The sequence below is a fragment of the Protomyctophum parallelum genome (assembly GCF_964188405.1).
Source record: "Protomyctophum parallelum genome assembly, chromosome: 3".
Classification (NCBI taxonomy): Eukaryota; Metazoa; Chordata; class Actinopteri; order Myctophiformes; family Myctophidae; genus Protomyctophum; species Protomyctophum parallelum.
The window spans coordinates 39506235-39526392 of NC_139698.1; the positions used below are offsets into that span (position 1 = coordinate 39506235).

The following is a 20158-nucleotide window of genomic DNA, read 5'->3' on the forward strand; positions in this document are numbered from 1 at the left end:
AGGGAAATGGAGAGGTTTGGGGTGGGTACTGCCCACTGGTCCGTGGGTAGCCATGGTTCATGACTCTCGTATTCATACGAGAGTCATGAAGTAACTGCATCCTGTTTTTGGCGATCGCTACATTTACAAAGAATCCGTATATATAAACATTCGGAATTCAAATATAAAGTACTCACAATTTGTCCCACGGGTGTTAGTTAGTTGCAGCTCCAGCGATTAGAATTTCTGCATCCCGCGTTGTTTAATAAAAAGCATTTTTATCCGAGCTGTTATTTTGCCATTGGCTTTCAACTACGCGCCCCTATCGGTCGGGAGGAGGGTGGCACTCGGTGTGTTCGATATAGGTACGCTGACCGCCCTGCCAATACAGACTAATAGGCGAGTGCGCTCCCGGTGTGCAACTCTGGATTTCCCAAACGAACCCCGTTTGAAAAAAGTAGCCGGGGCGCTCGGACAAAAATGCTTTTTATTAAAGAACGCGGGATGCAGCAATTCTAATCGCTGGTGCTGCTACTAACTAACACCCGTGGGACAAATTGTGAGTACTTTATATTTGAAATCTGAATGTTTATATATACGGAAAATGTGTAAATGCAGCGAGCGCCAAAAACAGGGTGCAGTTACTTCATGACTGTCATGATAATTATCATGGCAGTCATGTTCTAGGGCTACTGGCTGGTAGAACAGCTGAACAGGAAACGTAATATTTATAGTCACTGCCCACTCATTAAGTTCTTCGACGGCCAGCCTAGCTTCCAGTCAACCAAGTTAATCAACGAAGTCCACACCCACAACACCAGAGGGAGTGCAACAAACCATGCAGGGCCTACATTGTAGACCAACAACACAGATTCAGCACAAACAAGGGACTACATTATTTTCGCTCCTAAATGCCCCCAAAATGTGGAACTACACTAACAGTCATTAAGACATCCCTTGACTCCTTCAAAACCGCTCTCAACGGACGGCTGCAATTCGAAACTGGCCCCCGTAAAATCGGAATACCCCCCCCCCCCTTTTTCCCTCACTGTATAGGCTATGTTTCTTTTCCCTTTTTACCTCCTTTATGATGAATTCCTGTTCTGTTCTTTGGCTATATAGAAGTGTCTATTTGTATGTCTCTAAATGTTTTGATGAATTGAACAAGGTGGACCCTCTTGTAAACAAGTGTAATGCTTTATTGGGTCGTCCACTCACAGTTAACAGTCTTTGTATTGAGTTGTGCTTGAAATGTAGGCTACTGTAATTCTGCAAACGGTTAATAAATATTTCAATCAATCAATCATTAAATCAAACAAACAACGGGCCACAATTTAATATTCTCTGACTGCCTAATCTTCCTCGGGTGGGAAAATAGCGCCATCTCCTGTTGATGTTTGTGTCAATCATAGCTATTTCTATTTGGAACATCTCAGTTGCCAACCTACCTCAAACTCAGTAGGATGTAATTGTAAATTTGTAATATACGGTAGTCTACTTGCCAGCCCATAGAGCGGCAGAGCCCCATTGTGAACCTAGGCATGTTGTCACAGTCGAGTACACCAAAGTTTTGTGTTAGAAATGTTGAGTATAGGTCCCCAGCATATATAACTGCCGGATGCTAACTTGCATAATTTATGTTGAGCAATTTTCATAATTGGCATAATATTACCATTAACAACCTATAGAAGGCAACAAAGAAAACAACAACATAATGCTTTATGTAGCATGTGACGTGTCAAACTAGGGGGTTTTCATGATGCTGAATCCAAAAAACACTCATTGGGCCAAATGTTTTTAGCCCAAGGAATGTTTTTTGTGCAAAACTATGTGCAAAACTTATTATGTAGGTCATAGCACTCTTCTATAGTGTATGTGGCCGGGCCATGGCCCGGGGTTTGATTTATAATATGCTTATTTCACTCAGAACATTAACAAATTCACATCAACCTACTTAACAGATTCTAAATACGAATGTGACAATAAAAATAGGACAGCAACAAGGATTGCCCCCAAGATTACAATAGTTTATTAAGAGCAATTAGTCAAAAATAAAAGCAACACTTTATCATACGAAATAATTAAAAAGTCATAAAACAGAGAAGAGGAGAAGCTAAAATGTATATCAAATATATTTAAGCTACAGAAGACCTACAGTGAGTAAAGGGGAAGCATGCAAGGAGGATGGGGTGCACAATACCAGAGTGTAATGAGTTTGGGAACAGATGGCATGACACAAAGCAAACAGCGAACAGCGAACTGAGAACAAGAAATAAAGAACTGAAATCTCAGCCATATGTATTTGTATACCATACATGGAACTGGATAGAGCTCCGTCATCATTATTCTATTGTAATTATTTGTTTCATCACCAAGAACTGAGTCGAGGTGGACGGGTGGGAAATTTGGTATATAGTCTTTTTTATTGGCCTAAAATATTGTCTATATACATATATTCATGAATCCACTTGCTGACCGGCTGTTAGTATTGGGCAATTTTCTTATATGGGTTTCTTGTGACCCTATATATCATTAACATCCTATGGCAGGCAAAAATGTAAAACTTCCCTTTTGCTTTAAGTAGTGACATATCAAACTACCCGGTTTTCATGATTCTGAAACCATTCCAAGCATTAGTTTTGCACAAAATACACTCCTTGGGCTAAAAACAGCCATAGCCACTTGCCCAAAATGTGCTGACCTCATCACATTTGTGCTGACCTCATCACATGTCATGATGTCTATGGCCTGCCATAGGATGTTAATGAAAAAGATTGCCCAATACTAACAGCCAGTCAGCAAGTGGATTCATGAATGTATGTATATAGACAATATTTTAGGCCAATAAAAAAAGACCACATTTCCCACTTTAAACAAAAGAGGCCTGTCGGCTGCCGGACGCGAGGAGGGGATCTTCTGCGGATTCCGTCGTTCTTCCGGGTTCTTGGAAACGCCCCCAGCCACTGCGTTTTACTGAGGTTAGGTTTAGGTATAGTTTACTGAGGTTAGGTTTAGGTATAGTTTTACTGAGGTTAAGGTTAGGGTTAGGTATAGTTTTACTGAGGTTAAGGTTAGGGTTAGGTGTAGGCTGTCAATCACAGCGACTGGCCAGTCACAGCACACCCTCTACGTCACTCTGTATACTCAACCTGAGGAAGGAACCATGCTCGCCTGCCGGACTATATGAACAGTGATGGTGAAGAAAGAACTTGGAAAGACGTTTGCGGACAAACCACAGACATTCCCAGCAGACTATAACTGAGAAAAGAAATAAACTAAGGAACTGACATTTCAACCATTTTGCCTTATCAAGTCAGGTGCAATCATCAGTAATACAGTATATTAATCATAAATAATGTTTTTATTGTTGTTTGATGTGCATTACTTTTTTATAGCCTACATACATCCATGTCCTTATTTTCGTTATTTGGTTTTGTTTAGGTTTATTTTGTTGCTCATTGATTCAGTAGCAGTAGTACAGGTGGGCTAGAGTTGTAGGTGGTGGGTCACGTGGTACTAGTAGTATAGTGCAGGGGTTCTCAACCCATAGATAAAGTGCCCATCGGCACAGGTCTCCACCAGGGCAGGTCAGGTTGTGGCCTCCTGGTGGCGCTATAATAGGCCAATGTGAAAAGGGCGCCATTTCTTCTTGCCTTGGATGGCAATTGGATGATTTGAGGCTTTTTGTTCAAAACGGGCCAATCCTGCAAACATTGAAAGCCAATGTTAGGATGGAAAATGATATATCGGATACGTTTTATACAGAACGATGCAGTTATAGCTAAAAACAGGAATTGGCCTCCGTGAAGCTGATTTGGGGGGAAAAAATTGTGGCATTGGGGGCAGCGGTGGCCGAGCGGTTTGCGGAGCGGTCTTGATATCGGAAGGTCGCTAGTTCGTATCCCTGGACCGGCACGTTAAAATTACCACCGTTGAAGTGCCCTTGAGCAAGGCATTGAACCCCTACCATGAAATGTTCTATGAGCAGGGCCTGGCTGTAAACAAGTTCTTGAGCTTAGTCCAGTTACCCTGGGTAAACATGGTAACTTTGCTTTGCTTTGCATGTCATCCTCGGCCTAGTGGAAATGTGCGTGTATAATTTCACGGAAATTGCACACTGCGTTAGTGATTTGTGGCATTTTTTCAAAACGGACCAATCGTGTGAGCTTTGGAAGCCAATCTTAGCCAATCAAGATGGAAGATGGGAAATGGTGCCGATCCGTGTTGATTACATGACTATGGAGATAGTGTATACCGAATTGTGTGATGTATATAAAATGTGTACGAGTAATCTACAGAAATGTGTTTTGCCTAAATTGGCCTCATGGTGGCGCTATAACAGGCCATTGAGGAATATTTGGGGCAGAGGTTCATCGTTGGCATCCAGGGAGTGTGTGTGCAAAGTTTGGCATGGATCGGGCCAACGGTGCCGGAGATTAGCTGATAACGGACGGACGGACAGAAGGATGGACGGACGGACACACACGGACGGACAGACAGAGTGCAAAACATACTCTCCCCAGTTGTCCAAGTGCAGACATGTCCAAGTGCCCAGTCATCCAAGTGTCCAGATGTCTTGTTAGTTGGTTTATTATTTCTTACAAAATCTCATCTCACTGCAATAATATGAATTATCCACTAGATGTCGTCAGGGCTTTTCTGAAATGTTGGCTGTTTGCACGCTTGCATAGTATAGGCCTACATTTCAGTCACAATTTAAAACTCAGTCTGCAAACTCAGTGTTCAGCTATTTTTGCATGACAATGTATAAAATAGGGGTTAATTGGTTAAGCACAATACAAGCATTCTCCTTCTGTCCGACAGTGACATGAATATACTACTACTACTATAATACTCAAGAAGCAGACCACACGCCAAAATGTTTCCAGTAGTTGGTTCTTTTATTGTAACAAAAACAGACTCTTTAGTTCTAACCAGTGCAGTCAATTACCTTACTGTGTAAAATGATTTTAGGTTACAATATACTGTATGTTAACATTAACAGATTATCGTAAATTATCATATTGCTATGCTAGTAATATTTGGCTCTTTAGTCCCGTTTATTTTGACATCAATTAACAATGGGTTACACAGTAAGCAGCTAATATCTACATCAGTGTTTTATTTAAATTGTTTCTCAAAGATACAGACAGCAGTGTACGTGAGTCACTGGAACAAAGATGTGGCCACATCACAAAGTACCTCTTTTTTGGTAATAGGTTTGTTGTAATAGGTAATAGGCAGGCTCACTTTGAATTAAACCTTAAAAACAATAAAATCTGCAGTTCCCCTCGTTATTAATTCTAAGTTCTCAATAGCTTTTAATAGGATATGGCAACTTTATCAAAACAAACATTATGCAAACATGCTCAAACAAAGATATTAAATTGATTTTAACTTTATACAAAACTTGAATTGGCTAATTATTTGAACCCTGTCCTGATTTGAACATAATGGACATTGGATTACAAATCTTTAGATCTGTGTACAAGTGTGTTTGTGTATATTGTACATGTATGAGTGAGTACTGGGAGAAGGTGTCTATAGGGATGTGCAGTTGACACTTGGCAGATGGTGGTTTAGGTAACAAGGTATAAAGCACCACACCTCATTGTGTGTACACCCTACCTAGACTACCTCCTGTCTCACACAGAACAAAAGCATTTTACTGCAAAACACAAACCCTATCTCTCAATTTCATGTATTTGATGTGGTGGATCCAGGAAGTCGTGTGTTGCTAGGTTCTAGTTGGGTTCTTAGCACTCGCTGGCACAGGCTGTAGACAAACAAGAGTTTGAAAGGTTACTACTTGCTTAACTTTTGGGTTAAATTTTATATCATACTTTCGGTGGTCCTCCACTTACACCATAAAATACACTCCAAATGATATAAGCAACTTTAGATTCATGAATTCATTTTTCCTTGCTCTCTGTTTTGATACCTATGGAACAGACAAACATAATTCTCAGAGGGACAGTACATTATGAATTGCATCATGCATTATACACGTTCTACTGTATAGGTTGAGTGAAACAGTGTCATACATTCGACTATATATACACACGACTAAAAGTAGTACTGTATACCGCCTCCATGTTACAATAAATGAATACATCTGGAGACTACATCTGCCAGTGGCCTGCGGTTATTGTGAACCAATCTTAAATGTATTTCCTGGCATTGAAAGTAAAGGTACCTTTGTCACCGAGCATCTGCTGAGCATTGCTTTCTGTCCTCCTCCTGTACAGAGAGGAAAAGAAGAAGAAAGAGTGAGGAAGTGAGAGTAACATTCGTCTAATAGTTATCTCTCAGAACTACCTGATAAAACCTTAATAGCTTATTGCAGATTACATCTAATCAGTTGTTACTATCCATGTAGCAACATAATTTGTTTTAATTCTTGAATACAAATGTAAAGGTTTTCAAAAACCTTAGGTTAGGTTTTAGAAGGCATTTTTAGCATCGGCCACAGGTCTAAATGGGATAATACAAATAAGTAGTAAATGTATTTCTCTATACTACCGAGTTGACAGTATGAAGTTCTCACCTCTTGTTCTGGTTGAATTTGCACCTGCAGTGACCACCTGGAAAAGGGGGAGAGTGGATGCAAGCTTATGTTAACATACTAAAGTTCTGCAAAATTAAGCACAACTCAAGGGAGAGTGCTGCACTGTGAGATTTTGGCACTGGTGTGCAGCAGTCGTACTAGGCACAAGGCTGAGAGCCGTACATCAGTGCCACTGCCAGTAAGAAGGTATAGCATGATCTTGTGTCTATTTTTGCAATTATACTACAGTTTCATAATTAACAATTAAGATTGGATGTCAAAACAATGTTAACCTAAGCATATTATGAAAGTATTTCACAAAGAAAAATGTGTCTTTCTAGTGCACCTAGATGCTGATTTGTAACTTGTAAGATTGGTCGCCAATTTGGTCGACTAGAACGAAGCCCTCAGGGACTATGCATGACGGGAACATTGAAAGTTGGGAATGCATGCCCACCCACTTCCAACTATGAAATACCGTTTGTCAGAGGACCTGTTGTACCCTGTCTGCCTGTGTCCCTTTTATGACCGTATATATATATATATATATATATAGATCTCTACATCTGTGTATGCCTCGCTTTTTAATTAAAACATTTCAAATGATCTTCAAGAATGTTCAATTATTTTTGCTAAATAGTGTAAATAGCAGATCTACAACACGTCGCAATGTGATGTTGGGTTTGTACATCGGCTATTTTCACTACTTTTGTGTGACACTGTCATACATTCTGAAAAAACTAAAAGTTGAAATATGGAGAACAAGAGTTTTGGTCCTTACTGAACAGGATGGTGATGCCAATGAGACAAAGGACTGCAGCTAGAATCAGCCCTCCAACACGAAGCCTGTAGTAGTCTACAACCAAAAGAAAGAGGACACGGTTACCAAATGAAGTGTAGTATTGCATAGTTCAGTGTAGCATGTATTATAGCAGCTGTACAAGCTCGCAATGTGTTGCAGCACAACACATTACAAAGTATAAATCAGCCATTATTACATAGTTTATTTGCTACATTTATGCCTTATTAGAAAACATCCAAATGAGAGATGGGAGAGAGAGGCTGACACAGAGGTCTACCTTACTCGAGGGGAGCTCTTTTCCATTGGACTACCTGATATTATGACAATTATGAATCCAATACAGTGGGGAGGACAAACGGTTGAAATAAGAGATATTTGAATGTTCTGGTATAGTGTAAAACATTACAGTGCATACTGTAAATAAAAGTTGTGTTCCTCACCACAAGATTTTCCATTTAACATAATCATTGACCTTGACCTAAACGGCATATATTATTTTTACACTTCTGTTTATGTGCAATGGTTCAATAACACATTATTGAATAGAAAACAAAATAAATTACCAAAGGTAAATGGATCCACTTCCTCTGTAGTGATGCAAAGACAAGAACAGGGTGAGTTAATAAAATGAGAAATTCATCAATTAGGTCAAACAAACATGCAGACTGAAACAAGCAGTTCAAACTGAGATGAATGGGTTGCTATGGCCTAGTTTGATTTCCAAAGTCAATAAGTAATGATTGACAGTATCCCACCAGCTGATCACTGCAGGCCAAGTCAAAACGGATCCATTTACAAGAAGGAGCATTTTATTTCATTAGGCTTTTCTTCCCCCCCCCCCCCCCCATCTTTGAGTAGAGACAGGAAATCTAATGAGGAATGTTACGAGTATGTGCCATCACAGTAGCCAGTCAGCTACCAGAACGACTCAACAAAGATGCATTTTAATTCTCACACATTTACGGAAAATAGGTGATGTGTTGATGGATTTGACCACCTGTCAGACATTTGGAATGACGGTACGCCCCACAACGGAACATTTTGATGAGGACACCTTGTCCTTGAATAACCCTTCTCCCACTGCTAACCCTAACTATAACCATCCATGAATGCCCTATGACTAACCTTAACCTCCCCCACCCTTAAACCGAACCATCTCTTATACCCAACATTAATCATCCCCTGAGTATTTTGATGTTAAGTCGTCATTGACCATGTTATTTCAAGTTGAGTGAGAAAGGCACTTGTGGAGTTGTGGGCAGTTCTAAAGTGTCTAAAGTTCTTGTCGCGTCAAATGTCTCACAGATATTCAGATGTTGCCCCAACCCGTCACTACAGTAGTACTATTTGAGAGTGAGAATGTGTAGATTTTAATCATTACAACATTGTACAAAGTATAGTAGACAGCATTTTTCCCATGATCAATTGTTTCGTCTGCATGTACACTCTAAGACCCATTATTAAAAGCAAACAATAGTTATTATTTGAATGAGAAATGTGAAAAGCTTACCATTACCACTCTGCTCCTCCGCAGACACCAGCGACACAACTGCAAAACATCAGAAAGGGAGAGAGATGCTTCAGAAGATTTAAAACACACATTTGCTGATAATATTTGTACTGGAGTAGCTTCCTGTGCTTTCAAAGTACTTTGGATTTGACGATTAAAGTCAGATAGGTTATTATTTACTTTTATCATTTACTTTTGAACAGGCTAAAACCTATGACCCCTCTATAAACACCTAGTCGTTTGTTTGTGGGGCTCACCTGTCATCACCACCAATGCACAGATCTTCCACATCTTCAAACGTCAGGCTGCTTTACCTGGGGGGAAAACAGACATGGCATATAACATAAATACACAAAACAAATGACAAAGATCCTCTTACATATATATATTATACAATAAGTGAAATGATCTGCCATAAAGAAAGCACAACGTTTTATCAACAGGCTGCTTAACCGTCCTTCACCACTTTAATTTTATTGCTTGCACTCTTGTTTCCCTTCTCACAATTGTACTAAACCCTATTTTACATTGTGCATTTTTTACTCTAGCTTCATTTTATGCAGCACTCCTTGAATATCTAAATCACCTTTCTAATTTACAGATCTTTTTCTGCTCTTAATGCGTGTGTTGGGTTATTAGAAAAGTGCAAAATATATAAGGATTAGGCCAGTTATTTTTTCTTCAGTGGACCCACTTTTTCTTATTGTTTTCTACATGACCCAAAAGTGATTTTGCATATGCAGGAAGCTGCAACAGTAAATCAGGTATGCCCGTTTCTCTCCAGTTACTAACTAGATAATTAATCTCTCCCTGTAATTTTACTCAAACTATAAAAGACCCTTACTTTATAGATACACACCGGTAACACAATGAGTGGATGTCATATTTTTATGCCCCATATCTAAACAGCCATGGCTTTGGTGTCCACTAATGCGTGCTCACTTCAGATTAAGGTATTGACTGTGGTGGATGGTTATATTAACACAGGAGAAAACAACATTATCTTCAGTCCAGTCCCAGTGGAACAGATTGATAGGAGCGGTGTGCGTTTGTGTGACTGTGAGTGTGTGCTAAACTGGCTTGTACCAGCCAGGAGTCAACAGAGGCATGATGCAACATCCTCTGTTGTCATCGTCCCATGTTGAACATGCACTGCATGCATTGTATGGAGATGTAAAAGAGAGGAAGGAAATATAAATCTCTTATTTTTGAATAAAGAGGGGCAAAGAAATGGCCACAAAGTCGTCTCTCTCTGAGGTCTGATGTTGCATTGATGGGAGGGTTACTGGTCTAGTAGGGGCTAAATGGAAGACCAACTTTTATCTGTTGAACGGTTAATATTGCTGATAAAAACCCATTTGACAGTCACACGTTTTGGCTCTGCGAGCCTGTAGAGTTTTTGTTGTCTTCCACTGCCCTTAGTACAATAAACCATTTGTGGACAACCAGCGGTAAAATCATTGAAAATGTTATTAGTGTGCTTTCAGCATTCCAAGGCTATTTTTGTCTGTAATGTTTATAACTGTAGCCAATGGAGAATTGTGCACCGTCTCTCTGAAACTTATGGGAGTGGCTTATGACATAAACTTTGCTTTTATATTACTACTAAAGAAAAGTTCTTTTCTCAGAATTTCCTCTTGAAGCTGACTAGATACCATTCTCTGTGATATCCTCCAATATGACCAGTTTAAGTTCCTAACAGTGCTAGGATAGTTGCTCAATGCTCAGGCTACATGCTATGCCAAACACTATGCTGTATCCTTCAGCATATAGTAACATGGGCGTAGTGAGGAAAGCATGTCTTTAATAACAGACCAGTGATTTTCCACTTATAGCACTTAAGTGAAATACAAATAGAAGGGCAAACAAGCATTTCACACCGACAAATGGAATGTTCTGGTGCACAGACATGAACCTTTTCTGACACACATTAAATCATTTAATGTGTGTAAATGACAGGTTTGTGGTATAACTGCCTACTAGAACTAGCAGCAAGTTGAGCAGAGCAAAATAAAAAAATAAAATAAACCTTTTTTACATATTTCTGGCATTACTACATCATTGGATATGCGTTTCATACTTTAATTGAATAAATATGGGATGCCGATCATGCCGTGATAAAGAAAGAGATGGGAGGACGTATACAAGGTCTGTTGCTTATTACTACATTGTAACAGAAAGGCCAGAGTAACTCTTTCTGCAGGCATCTGACAAGCAACCTACCTACCTACCTGCATTATGTGAATATCTATACATGTAAATATCTAGTCAAAGCAGCTTAGGACAGGTAGACGTCATTCAAATACAGTCCTACATTCCCCACTATACTATACAACCATATTCCACTCAACGTTTAGCTAGTCATTTGGGAAATAATCTGCACGTAAAGTAAACACTGTCTGGTATATTAGGTTTCCCCTGAGAGAATAAATAAAATGCTTAGTTTTAATTGAGTGTAAGAAATGAAATGATTTCTTACTCAATTAAAACTACCGGTAAGCATTTTATTGCGCTAATTATAATTATCAGAGGAAGTCACATGTCATGGTTGTACAATATTGACAAATATGAGTGAATATGTTGAAAGTAAAATACTTAACACACGTCCTAGTTTGACCAAACATGTTACTACTTTGAAAGCACATCTAAATAAGTCATAAAGATCTAAATACGTTCTATGGAGAGTATAAAACAAGGTGTCTTCAGTTTTCACTGTTGGTGGCAACTGGCAATGGCATTTAGTGTTTGGCAAACAGATAAACGGGGAGAGGGAGGGAGAGGAGAGAGAGAGAGAACAAGAGAGAACATAGGTGATCAAGAGAATCCCTCCTGGTGCATCTCCACAGTAACCCAGGAGGAGCCTAGAGGAATGTGGAAGATGGGAAACAGGCCAGCTGAAGGCTAGTTTAAATCACCCAACTTAGGGAGAGAAAGAGATAGAGGCCGAGGAGAGGACAGATGATTGGCAAGACGTCAGACGGGCAAAGATCAGAAATGGGAGAGGGAGAGAAAGGACACAACAGGCAGACAGAACAAAGTTAACTAACGACACACCAAAAGAGCAAAAAGAAGGTAGGGGTGAGCAAAAGAAAAATAGAAAGAATAAAGAAGGCAAGGAAATAACAAGTGGTCTTCTCATTCCAAATTGAAGATTGCATAGTAAAGTAAATGTTAGCATAGGGTGGAGTAGGACCAGCGCTTCACATACTATAAAAGTGTCCTATAACAGTATAACAGAACAGATAGCTCTCATATTGGTTATGCGTACGTTCCACACAGGTTCACAGATAGGTATTTTCGCCACTTGTGTAGTCTCTGTTCTTCCAATAGGAAACTCTATTGAGGCATCACCACACGTTCCCAGCAGTGCCACTTCTCAGGTCCCACTTTAGTCTATAAATAAAGAGGGCACTGTTCCGTCCCCGACTCCCCGTCATGCCCCTCTGCCTGTCTCTGCCTGTCTCCTTCTCTTTCCGGCTCTTGTTGCCTCTGTGTCTTTGTTTGCCAGTATAACTTTGTCTCTCTCTTTATGATCCCTCCATGAGAATCTTAGTTAGAATGAGCCATTTGTCTCAAATCAGCCGTTTCTCTATTCCTCTTTTGCAAAGCTCTCATTTGTTCTCCCATCACCTCCACTATCCTCTCATCACCTTTCCCCTCCTCTTTTCTGCCACTTCCATCTTTGCCTGATCTTCAATCTTTGTTCATTTCCTGAGTTGACAACTATTCCACAATCTCCAAACGAATGCTATAGAGTCTAGAACTACACTTCCAGAAATCAGAACAAGGACGATGGCATCGGTTTGTCATTTTCGTTCAAAATATATTTTAAAATATTACATTTTTTATTTGATTGATTTATATTAGGATGCATTTGTGAGACTGTAAAGACGAAATGGAAGTGGTAAGGAGACTTCATATCCGCTTTATCACTTGTTCATGATCAGATCGAGCTTCCGTGCTCCGTATGGCCGGAAGCATTTCAAAATTGTAGGAGGCAACAATCTGGCCATGCGAGGCTAAGGCCCAAAGTAAACCACACCAATGTAGTTGCATGCAACCATTATTCCCAATGGCAGTTGCAAGGAGTTAATGAGACTAGTGGATTGTTTGTAGTTTGGGCCTAACTTACGTATGTGTAAGTATAGACATAGTATCAGTATCAGACTCTTATGCAGACAGAGTTACTTTAAAAGGTCAATACAAGCTCAGTAAAATGGTAAAAAATGGCATGAAAGAAAATTCAAGCAACAATAGGGCAAGTGGCCATGGGATTAGAATACAGATATGCTATGACAGTAACAACATTCCTAGTACAGTAGCTACATGCATGTGATGCAGGTGGCCAGACGTTCTTAAAGTGTGGTCTGGGTACAACTGTTGCTGTTGTGACACCTGAATTTCCCTTCAGGGATCAATAAAAGGTTGATTTAATCTTGTTGGCTTCTGTAATACTTGGTTTAATGTGACACTTGGTGTCATTTCATATTTACCCTCCACATACACTGAGGACACATGTGTGTTTAACCTATATACTCGAGTAAAATTAATACTAAGAATTGAACCGTTGAGTTGAGTGTTGGTGTGCAGTATACAGTACATGTATGGTCCCACTCAAAATTAATACTAAGAATTGAACTGTTGAGTTGAGTGTTGGTGTGCAGTATACAGTACATGTATGGTCCCACTCCACATTCAGGTTTTGTGACGGTATCTGAAACGTACACGTGTTCCTTCATTGCATTACAAAGGCAGCTGCCTATTCTCAGTGGTATGTTTTGTTCCTAAATTAGCAACACTACATTCCTGTGTCCAGCAACCAGCCATCATATTATCCTATCCTTTATGAGCCATACACACAGACTAAGCAACAACTTATACGCATGCTCACACACAGTATGCACACAGGAAAAATGCAGGAGACTTTGTGCCGTCTGCAGATCCTCCAAATATTCCTGATGCGAGTAAGGTGACCTTCACACCAGAAAGCTTTACTGTGATTAAAACGAATCCTGCTGCACATTGTCCGAAAGTGCGCTTCGTTTGGCAGGTGTGAAGGCTCATTCGAATCCTAATGCGCATCAAAGAACCGCATTCTACTCCGCCAAAAAACAAACCGGTTTCGCTTCGCTTCCAATCGCACTTGATTTCGATGCGGTGCAGGTGGGAATGCAATCCGTAGCAAATAAAGGAAATGAAGCAAGCAAACTATGTGGCGGATAAGGAGCTGCACAGTTGGAGGCGGAGAAGGGATATTCATTTTACACAGTACAAAGATGTCCCGTTACTACCGTTGGGTTACCATGTGACGTGGTCAAATAAGGAGACCGAAGCCCTCATCGAAATATGAGGACGAGCACATTAATCTAAACTGTATAGCTAACATGGCATATGCATTATGCATAATAATTGTAGGCTATGGTGATCGGATCATCGGCGCTCCAGTCTCCGCAGTGCCTCGTTCATGTGCCCAAAATCCGTCACCCTCACTTTACGCCAAAGTCCTAACTATTACTCGAAGTATATTTAACACCATAGCTTTCACTGTGTATTTTATGAATTGAACACATTTATAAAATTCCCTGCTTCGTTTCCTTGCTGCGCTTGACACAGCCAGTGTGAAGGCAAACCGCAGCAAATTAAATATGCAAGAATCGCAACTTCTCCGCCCATTCGCATCGAGTCTACCGAAGTATTAGGTGAGAATGTGACCTAAAATAGCGTACGTAAAAATATAATTTTTATCTCAGAAGAATCCCTTCTAAACTTCAGTGTAAATCTTCCCTGTGTTCCGAGAGAGAGAGAGAGAGAGAGAGAGAGAGAGAGAAAAGGAGAGAGGAGTGAGTGAGTAGTACAGTGTACAATAGTAAGTGCAGGAGGGTGTGTATGGAAAGAAGTAAAATGGAGGGATGAACTCTGAATGCAAGAGGAGTGGAGCATTCTAGAGTTATGAGTCACACATGCTAGCCACAAGGTTACAGTGAGCAGCTAACAGCAGCCTTCATTCTATCCAGCCAAAAGCAAAGATCAATCACAAAGCGGTTTCATGATTGGTCAAATACAACACAAATGACTAGAAGTAGTGAGACCCTGTTCTCTTTCAAATGTTTCTAAAAAAAAACGCGAAAGCAGTTAATACTTACTTACTTTACTGTAGGCTAATGTCTAACAGCCATTATCTCTGTCACTTGCTGCATTCATTTTCTTGAATGTGAATATGATGTGCACATTTGGACACAATTCATGCAAATGCTATTGCATTTAGTTTTAACTGTGCATATCGTGTTTCGAAAAAGGAGAGAATGCATCACAAGTAGAGCCACCAGAGTGACACAAAATCAGCAATGTGTTGTTGCAGGTTCTAAATCTGTGTCACAGTCACAGTCATATGAGGAGATGAATCTGTGCCAGTCTCACCTGACAGGTCTCTCACTTCTCCTCCCACCTCCCCTCTCTTAGATGTTGTCGCTTTTCTTTTCTCCTTTTAGAAATCATGGCCATGTGAGGAGGTGATAAAAAGTAGTTAAGCCTTTCTCACCTGATAAATTAAAGACGTTTTTCTCTGCACGTCTGGCTGTCTTTCTACAAAGTTAAGCGTTCATTTTGTAATGCTGAGAGTGTACACCTTATTGGGTTCATTTGACTCTCTCTCTCTCTGATAAGCCCAAGGGATTTACTGTGTACACTCTCTCAACCTTGTCTTTTTAAAGAGTGGTGATCATGTGAGTGTGAGTCTTTACATCTTTGTGAGGAGTATGTGCAAATATATCTCACTGTTTGTTGTCTCCACCAGGCCGAAGGCATGGGGGGAGAGTATGTTTTGCACTCCGTCCGTCCGTCCGTCCGTCCGTCCGTGTGTGTGTGTGTGTGTGTGTGTGTGTGTCCGTCCGTCCGTGAGCAGCTAATCTCGGCCACCGTTAACCCGGTCGATGCCAAATTTTGCACACACACTCCCTGGATGCCAACGATGAACCTCTGCCCCAAACTTTCCAGAACGGCCTGTTATAGCGCCACCAGGAGGCCGCTTTGTGCAAAACAAGTTTTTGCACAGCACACCTACAGATTTTGTCCAAACATCACGCAAATTGGTACACAGTCTCTCTACAGCCATTCAACCAAACCGGTCTTTCAGATTTCTCAGACTCCATCCTGATTGGTTAAGATTGGCTTCCAAAGTTCACAGGAGTGCTCAGTTTCAAACAAAATGCTGCAAATCATGAACACATTGCGTGATTTCCGTGAAATTGTGCACCCACATTCCCACTAGGCCGAGGACAAAATGCCACATGAACAATTTCAACTCAGCCTCAAGGTGGCGCTATAACTGGCCAAAAAGTGTTTTTACCTCTAACTGCACGGATCTGTGGATAACCTGGTGGAGACCTGTGCCCAGAAGGGCACTTTTTCTAGTTGTCTCTGTGTAGGTGTCATGGCTGTCATGGGGCTCATATAAGGGGAACCCTAAAGCAGTCATGTATAAGGGGGTGCCTTACTGCCTTTGACACTGAACAAAATACTCAGAATACTGAAACTGAATGCATGCATTTGCACACACAAATCAAAAATCACACCTGCGCTCTCATCATACATCATATAAATCACATTCCATCCTCAGCCAATCAAATCATCACAAATATCCTTCCGGCCAATCACAATTTGCGTCTTCACTTTTCTGTCATCACTTGTAGCTTCAATGTTTGTGTTTACACAGACACGAAAAGCTGGGCATAGGAGGGGCTAGCGCCCCTCAAAACATCTCAAGAGTTAATTTAACTGAGTGTAAAATCTAAAGGTCCAATTACCAACCAACTTGCTGAGAACCGCACTGTGCCTCAACATGTTTATCAATAATAACAGCAACATCCGTCTGTTACATTATTATATTGCAAGTTTTATGTAACAGCATCTTTATCTGACCTCGTCCTGAAGTCAACCTACTAACCTTGAGCCACACACACACACACACACACACACACAGTAGTGTTTGTTTACCACACACACACACACGGGAAGGGTTACAGTATGTAGTGTAGACATGCACACTCGTTCAATTAAGAAAATACATGTACAGAACTTCTAACCCTATGGACCATGGCTATTTAATGTACTTACAATTCTGACCAGAGAGAGAGCATGTGTCACCCTCTGGGGTGACACAAAGTCCTTAAAGCAGGTGATTCCCATAGAACCCTTATTCTGTTGCATCTCCCTGCCAACAGCTGTCTTCACACCAATTACCAATCTATTTACAAATAATCCTAAACTGTGCTGCAAGTAACTATTGTGATTGTTGGCTATACTAGGCCCATGCTTATGTAAGGGCTGGCCATATGTTACCTGTGTGTACCCCTGACTTCTGTATAAACAAAAATAACACCTGTGTGAAGTGAGTGGTACAACTCTGTGTGGGGGTCTCGGGAAGTTCCAGACCCACAGGATCGTGCCCAGGGCAGATTCCAGCGAGCCGCCCGTGTCTGAGTTACCTTGTGGAGGTCCCCAGGGGGTCCCTCTACTGTACTGTACTGTCACTCCCGAAATCATCATATGTATGGTTAATGTGTGTGTGTGTGTGTGTGTGTGTGTGTGTGTGTGTGTGTGTGTGTGTGTGTGTGTGTGTGTGTGTGTGTGTGTGTGTGTGTGTGTGTGTGCAAGCAACAATGACACTTTGTTGTGAAAACCAAACAAACGCTATTTTCGTGCTCGGACAGACCCAGCCAGGGACACAGCCAGCCAGCCACAGAGGCATTTGCATGTTCTCCCCATGTCCCCTAGGGTAGGTACCCTCACAAAAAAAACATGCAGTAATCCTGGTCTCTAAAATCCCTCCCCCTGGCCAGCCGGGGAACCTGATGGAGGGGAAAGGAACAGGTCAGAATAACGTGTTCCTTCCACACTCTACGTCCAGCCTGGGAAACTCTCCCCTGTCAGGTGAAAAGAAGCAGCTTGGACTCCTCACTCCTCATGCCTAAAAGGAGGCATGAGGTCCCCCCCCCCCCCCAGGTTGGCAGAGGAAGTGTAGCCACCAGGATTACATCAAATAATTGACACTGGGTGAAAAAATGGGTTGCAAAATCGTGGGATAAAAATGTGTACTGTATGTGCCAACAGGCAGCAGTAGCTCAGGAGATAGAGTGGCCACTTGGGAATTGGAAGGTTCCCAGGCCCAGCTCCTCCTGGCTGCATGAGAAAGACCCTAAACTACTAACCCTAGGCTAAACCTAACCCTACCTTGTATGGTTGCTGCCACCATGGATGAAAAGTGCTATAATGTAAATGTACCCTTTGTCAAGTGGTGGAAGGGGAACACAACATTTGCGCTTATGCTGACCAGAATGTAGTATCGTAAGTACTATAAATCACTAAGCCATTGTAATGGCAAAGGACCTAAATTCCCAGGATATTATGTTCCCCAGGACACGCGAAGGGAGTGCTCGTCTTGTGGCCAATGCCGCCAATTGATGCGGGAGATCTTAATACATGAGGTGTATACCTGTACAGTACTGTACTGTCACTGTACTGTACTGGCAAACCTGAAAGCATCATATATACAGTTAATACGTGCGTGCGTGTGTGTGCGTTAGGTTGCACACAGGTGGTGGTTGCGCACAGGTGGTGAAAAACAACCATTCTGTTTTCGTGCTCATACCCAGCCAGGCAGGCACCCACCCTGCCAGCCAGCCAACTACCCACACACGGGAGTGGTTGCACCACTCAAAATTACATTTATGAGACTTACCAAATTGTGTTTACAGTGTTAAGTTAACACTGTAAACATCATGATACTGATGATTGAAATTTGTTTCACCTCTCAAGATGGCGCCACCTGCCCACTGAACAAACTCGGTTCCTCAAGCTATTCTGTTTTTACGGTGTAGCCTTATTAGGAATCAAATCAGACATTTTTCAGGTGAGGCATGGCATGGGGCTGGGATGGAGCAGATAAAAGTATATGATTTCAAATGTATTAGTTTAAAATGTGAATATGATGCCTTTATGCAAGGGGACTTATATTTCCCATAGGTTTTCTAACGTGTATTAATATTTCACTAAAGTCATCATGGTAACTAAGATATCAGTGTAAAAACTAAATGATGATGTCAGTGTCATCATGTAGGCTACTGCCAGCGCCAGCCAGACATCACGCGGTCAAATATTACGGTTTCCGTTGGCCGAACGCAGACGTTCAGAGCACGAAATCCCAAACTGCTAAGTGTAAGCCAACTGTGATGGAAACCATTTCAATGCGATACAAACTTTTATCTTATTGATATTAAGTATATTCAAAGCGCATGGATATGCCACGCAGGCTCAAGTTTCAGGTTCTATTACGCACGTTGGCACGCTGGCTGGATGGCGCACGCACTTCCATTGTCTTGGCACCGCTTTGCTTTCCTCCATGTGGAAAGCCTATGGTGACGCGAGTTTAGCGCTGCTGGACTCGTGCCGTGCCCGTGCGTGTAGGCTACAATACATTCAATCAATGACTATAGTTTGTATCCGGAATCCTGTATGTTTTTTGTTCGCACTCATTGTTGCATTCAATAATGGTGACAATATTGTACCAAATCCAAAAGAAAACCAAAATAACAACCGCTTCTAAAAAAGGGGGAAAAAACAATGAAAAGAAAATCCTATTCGAAAACCAGTGGGATGGAATTTGTAACCAGGAAAGACGCACTAAGAAATAATGTTTTTCAAATAAACTTGGGAGACATCGTGATTCGTGCCCTTGACAAACTAAAACGGTATATCAAAACACAGCATCAAGAGAGGAAAAAATAGCGACATTCATACAACAATACATGTATTCACTGTTTTTTCTTTTTAAATTAGCCTACCTCCGATAGGCGTTGAATCGGGACAGGAGATCCTGCGAGTTGGGAATGAAATGAGGAAATCTCGGGCGTCTTTGCAACGCACACAAATGAACTCCTCAATCGCTAGCTAGTCTCTCTCACAACAGTATGCCAACACCCTTCCCTTCCACTGTGTGTGACGTTCAACAGGTTGGCTTGCTTTTAGAAAGGGGCTGAGTTCATTAGGAGTTTCACCGGCGTGGGGGCTACTAAAAAGTTGTTTGCATAATCTGATCCACGGTCAGTTTTGTAATCCAACCAATAACGGGCAAGACATTGGGCGTTGAAGGGGATCCTGAGTCAGGATTCGATAGGGGGAGTAGAGAGAATAAATCACATTTGTTAGTCTGACTCTCCTCTTTTATATATCTTCGTGAACGAATGTATATAAATAACTAGGATACGATGTAGAGTGGTTATTAATTCGCTCTCTATATCTGAGAAGACCAAAAAACATCCGAAGG

The 20158-nt window shown here is 41.2% G+C and overlaps 1 protein-coding gene across 2 annotated transcripts; it reads right to left on the reverse strand.

Moving 5' to 3' along the window:
* Positions 1-4859: 4859 nt before the first annotated feature.
* fxyd3 (FXYD domain containing ion transport regulator 3) lies at positions 4860-19872 on the reverse strand. 2 transcript variants are annotated; one of them, XM_083760927.1, is made up of 9 exons: positions 19677-19872; positions 9096-9152; positions 8839-8877; positions 7892-7915; positions 7308-7382; positions 6527-6563; positions 6176-6219; positions 5844-5920; positions 4860-5755 (listed from the first exon to the last, which is right to left on the reverse strand). In XM_083760927.1, exons 2-8 carry the CDS (start codon positions 9127-9129, stop codon positions 5892-5894), a joined length of 282 nt encoding a protein of 93 aa, XP_083617053.1. In that variant the 5' UTR covers positions 9130-9152; positions 19677-19872; the 3' UTR covers positions 4860-5755; positions 5844-5891. The 2 variants fall into 2 exon arrangements, with proteins under 2 accessions (XP_083617053.1, XP_083617054.1); XM_083760928.1 differs by lacking the exon at positions 5844-5920 and having other exon boundaries at positions 19677-19852.
* Between the last annotated feature and the right edge of the window lie 286 nt (positions 19873-20158).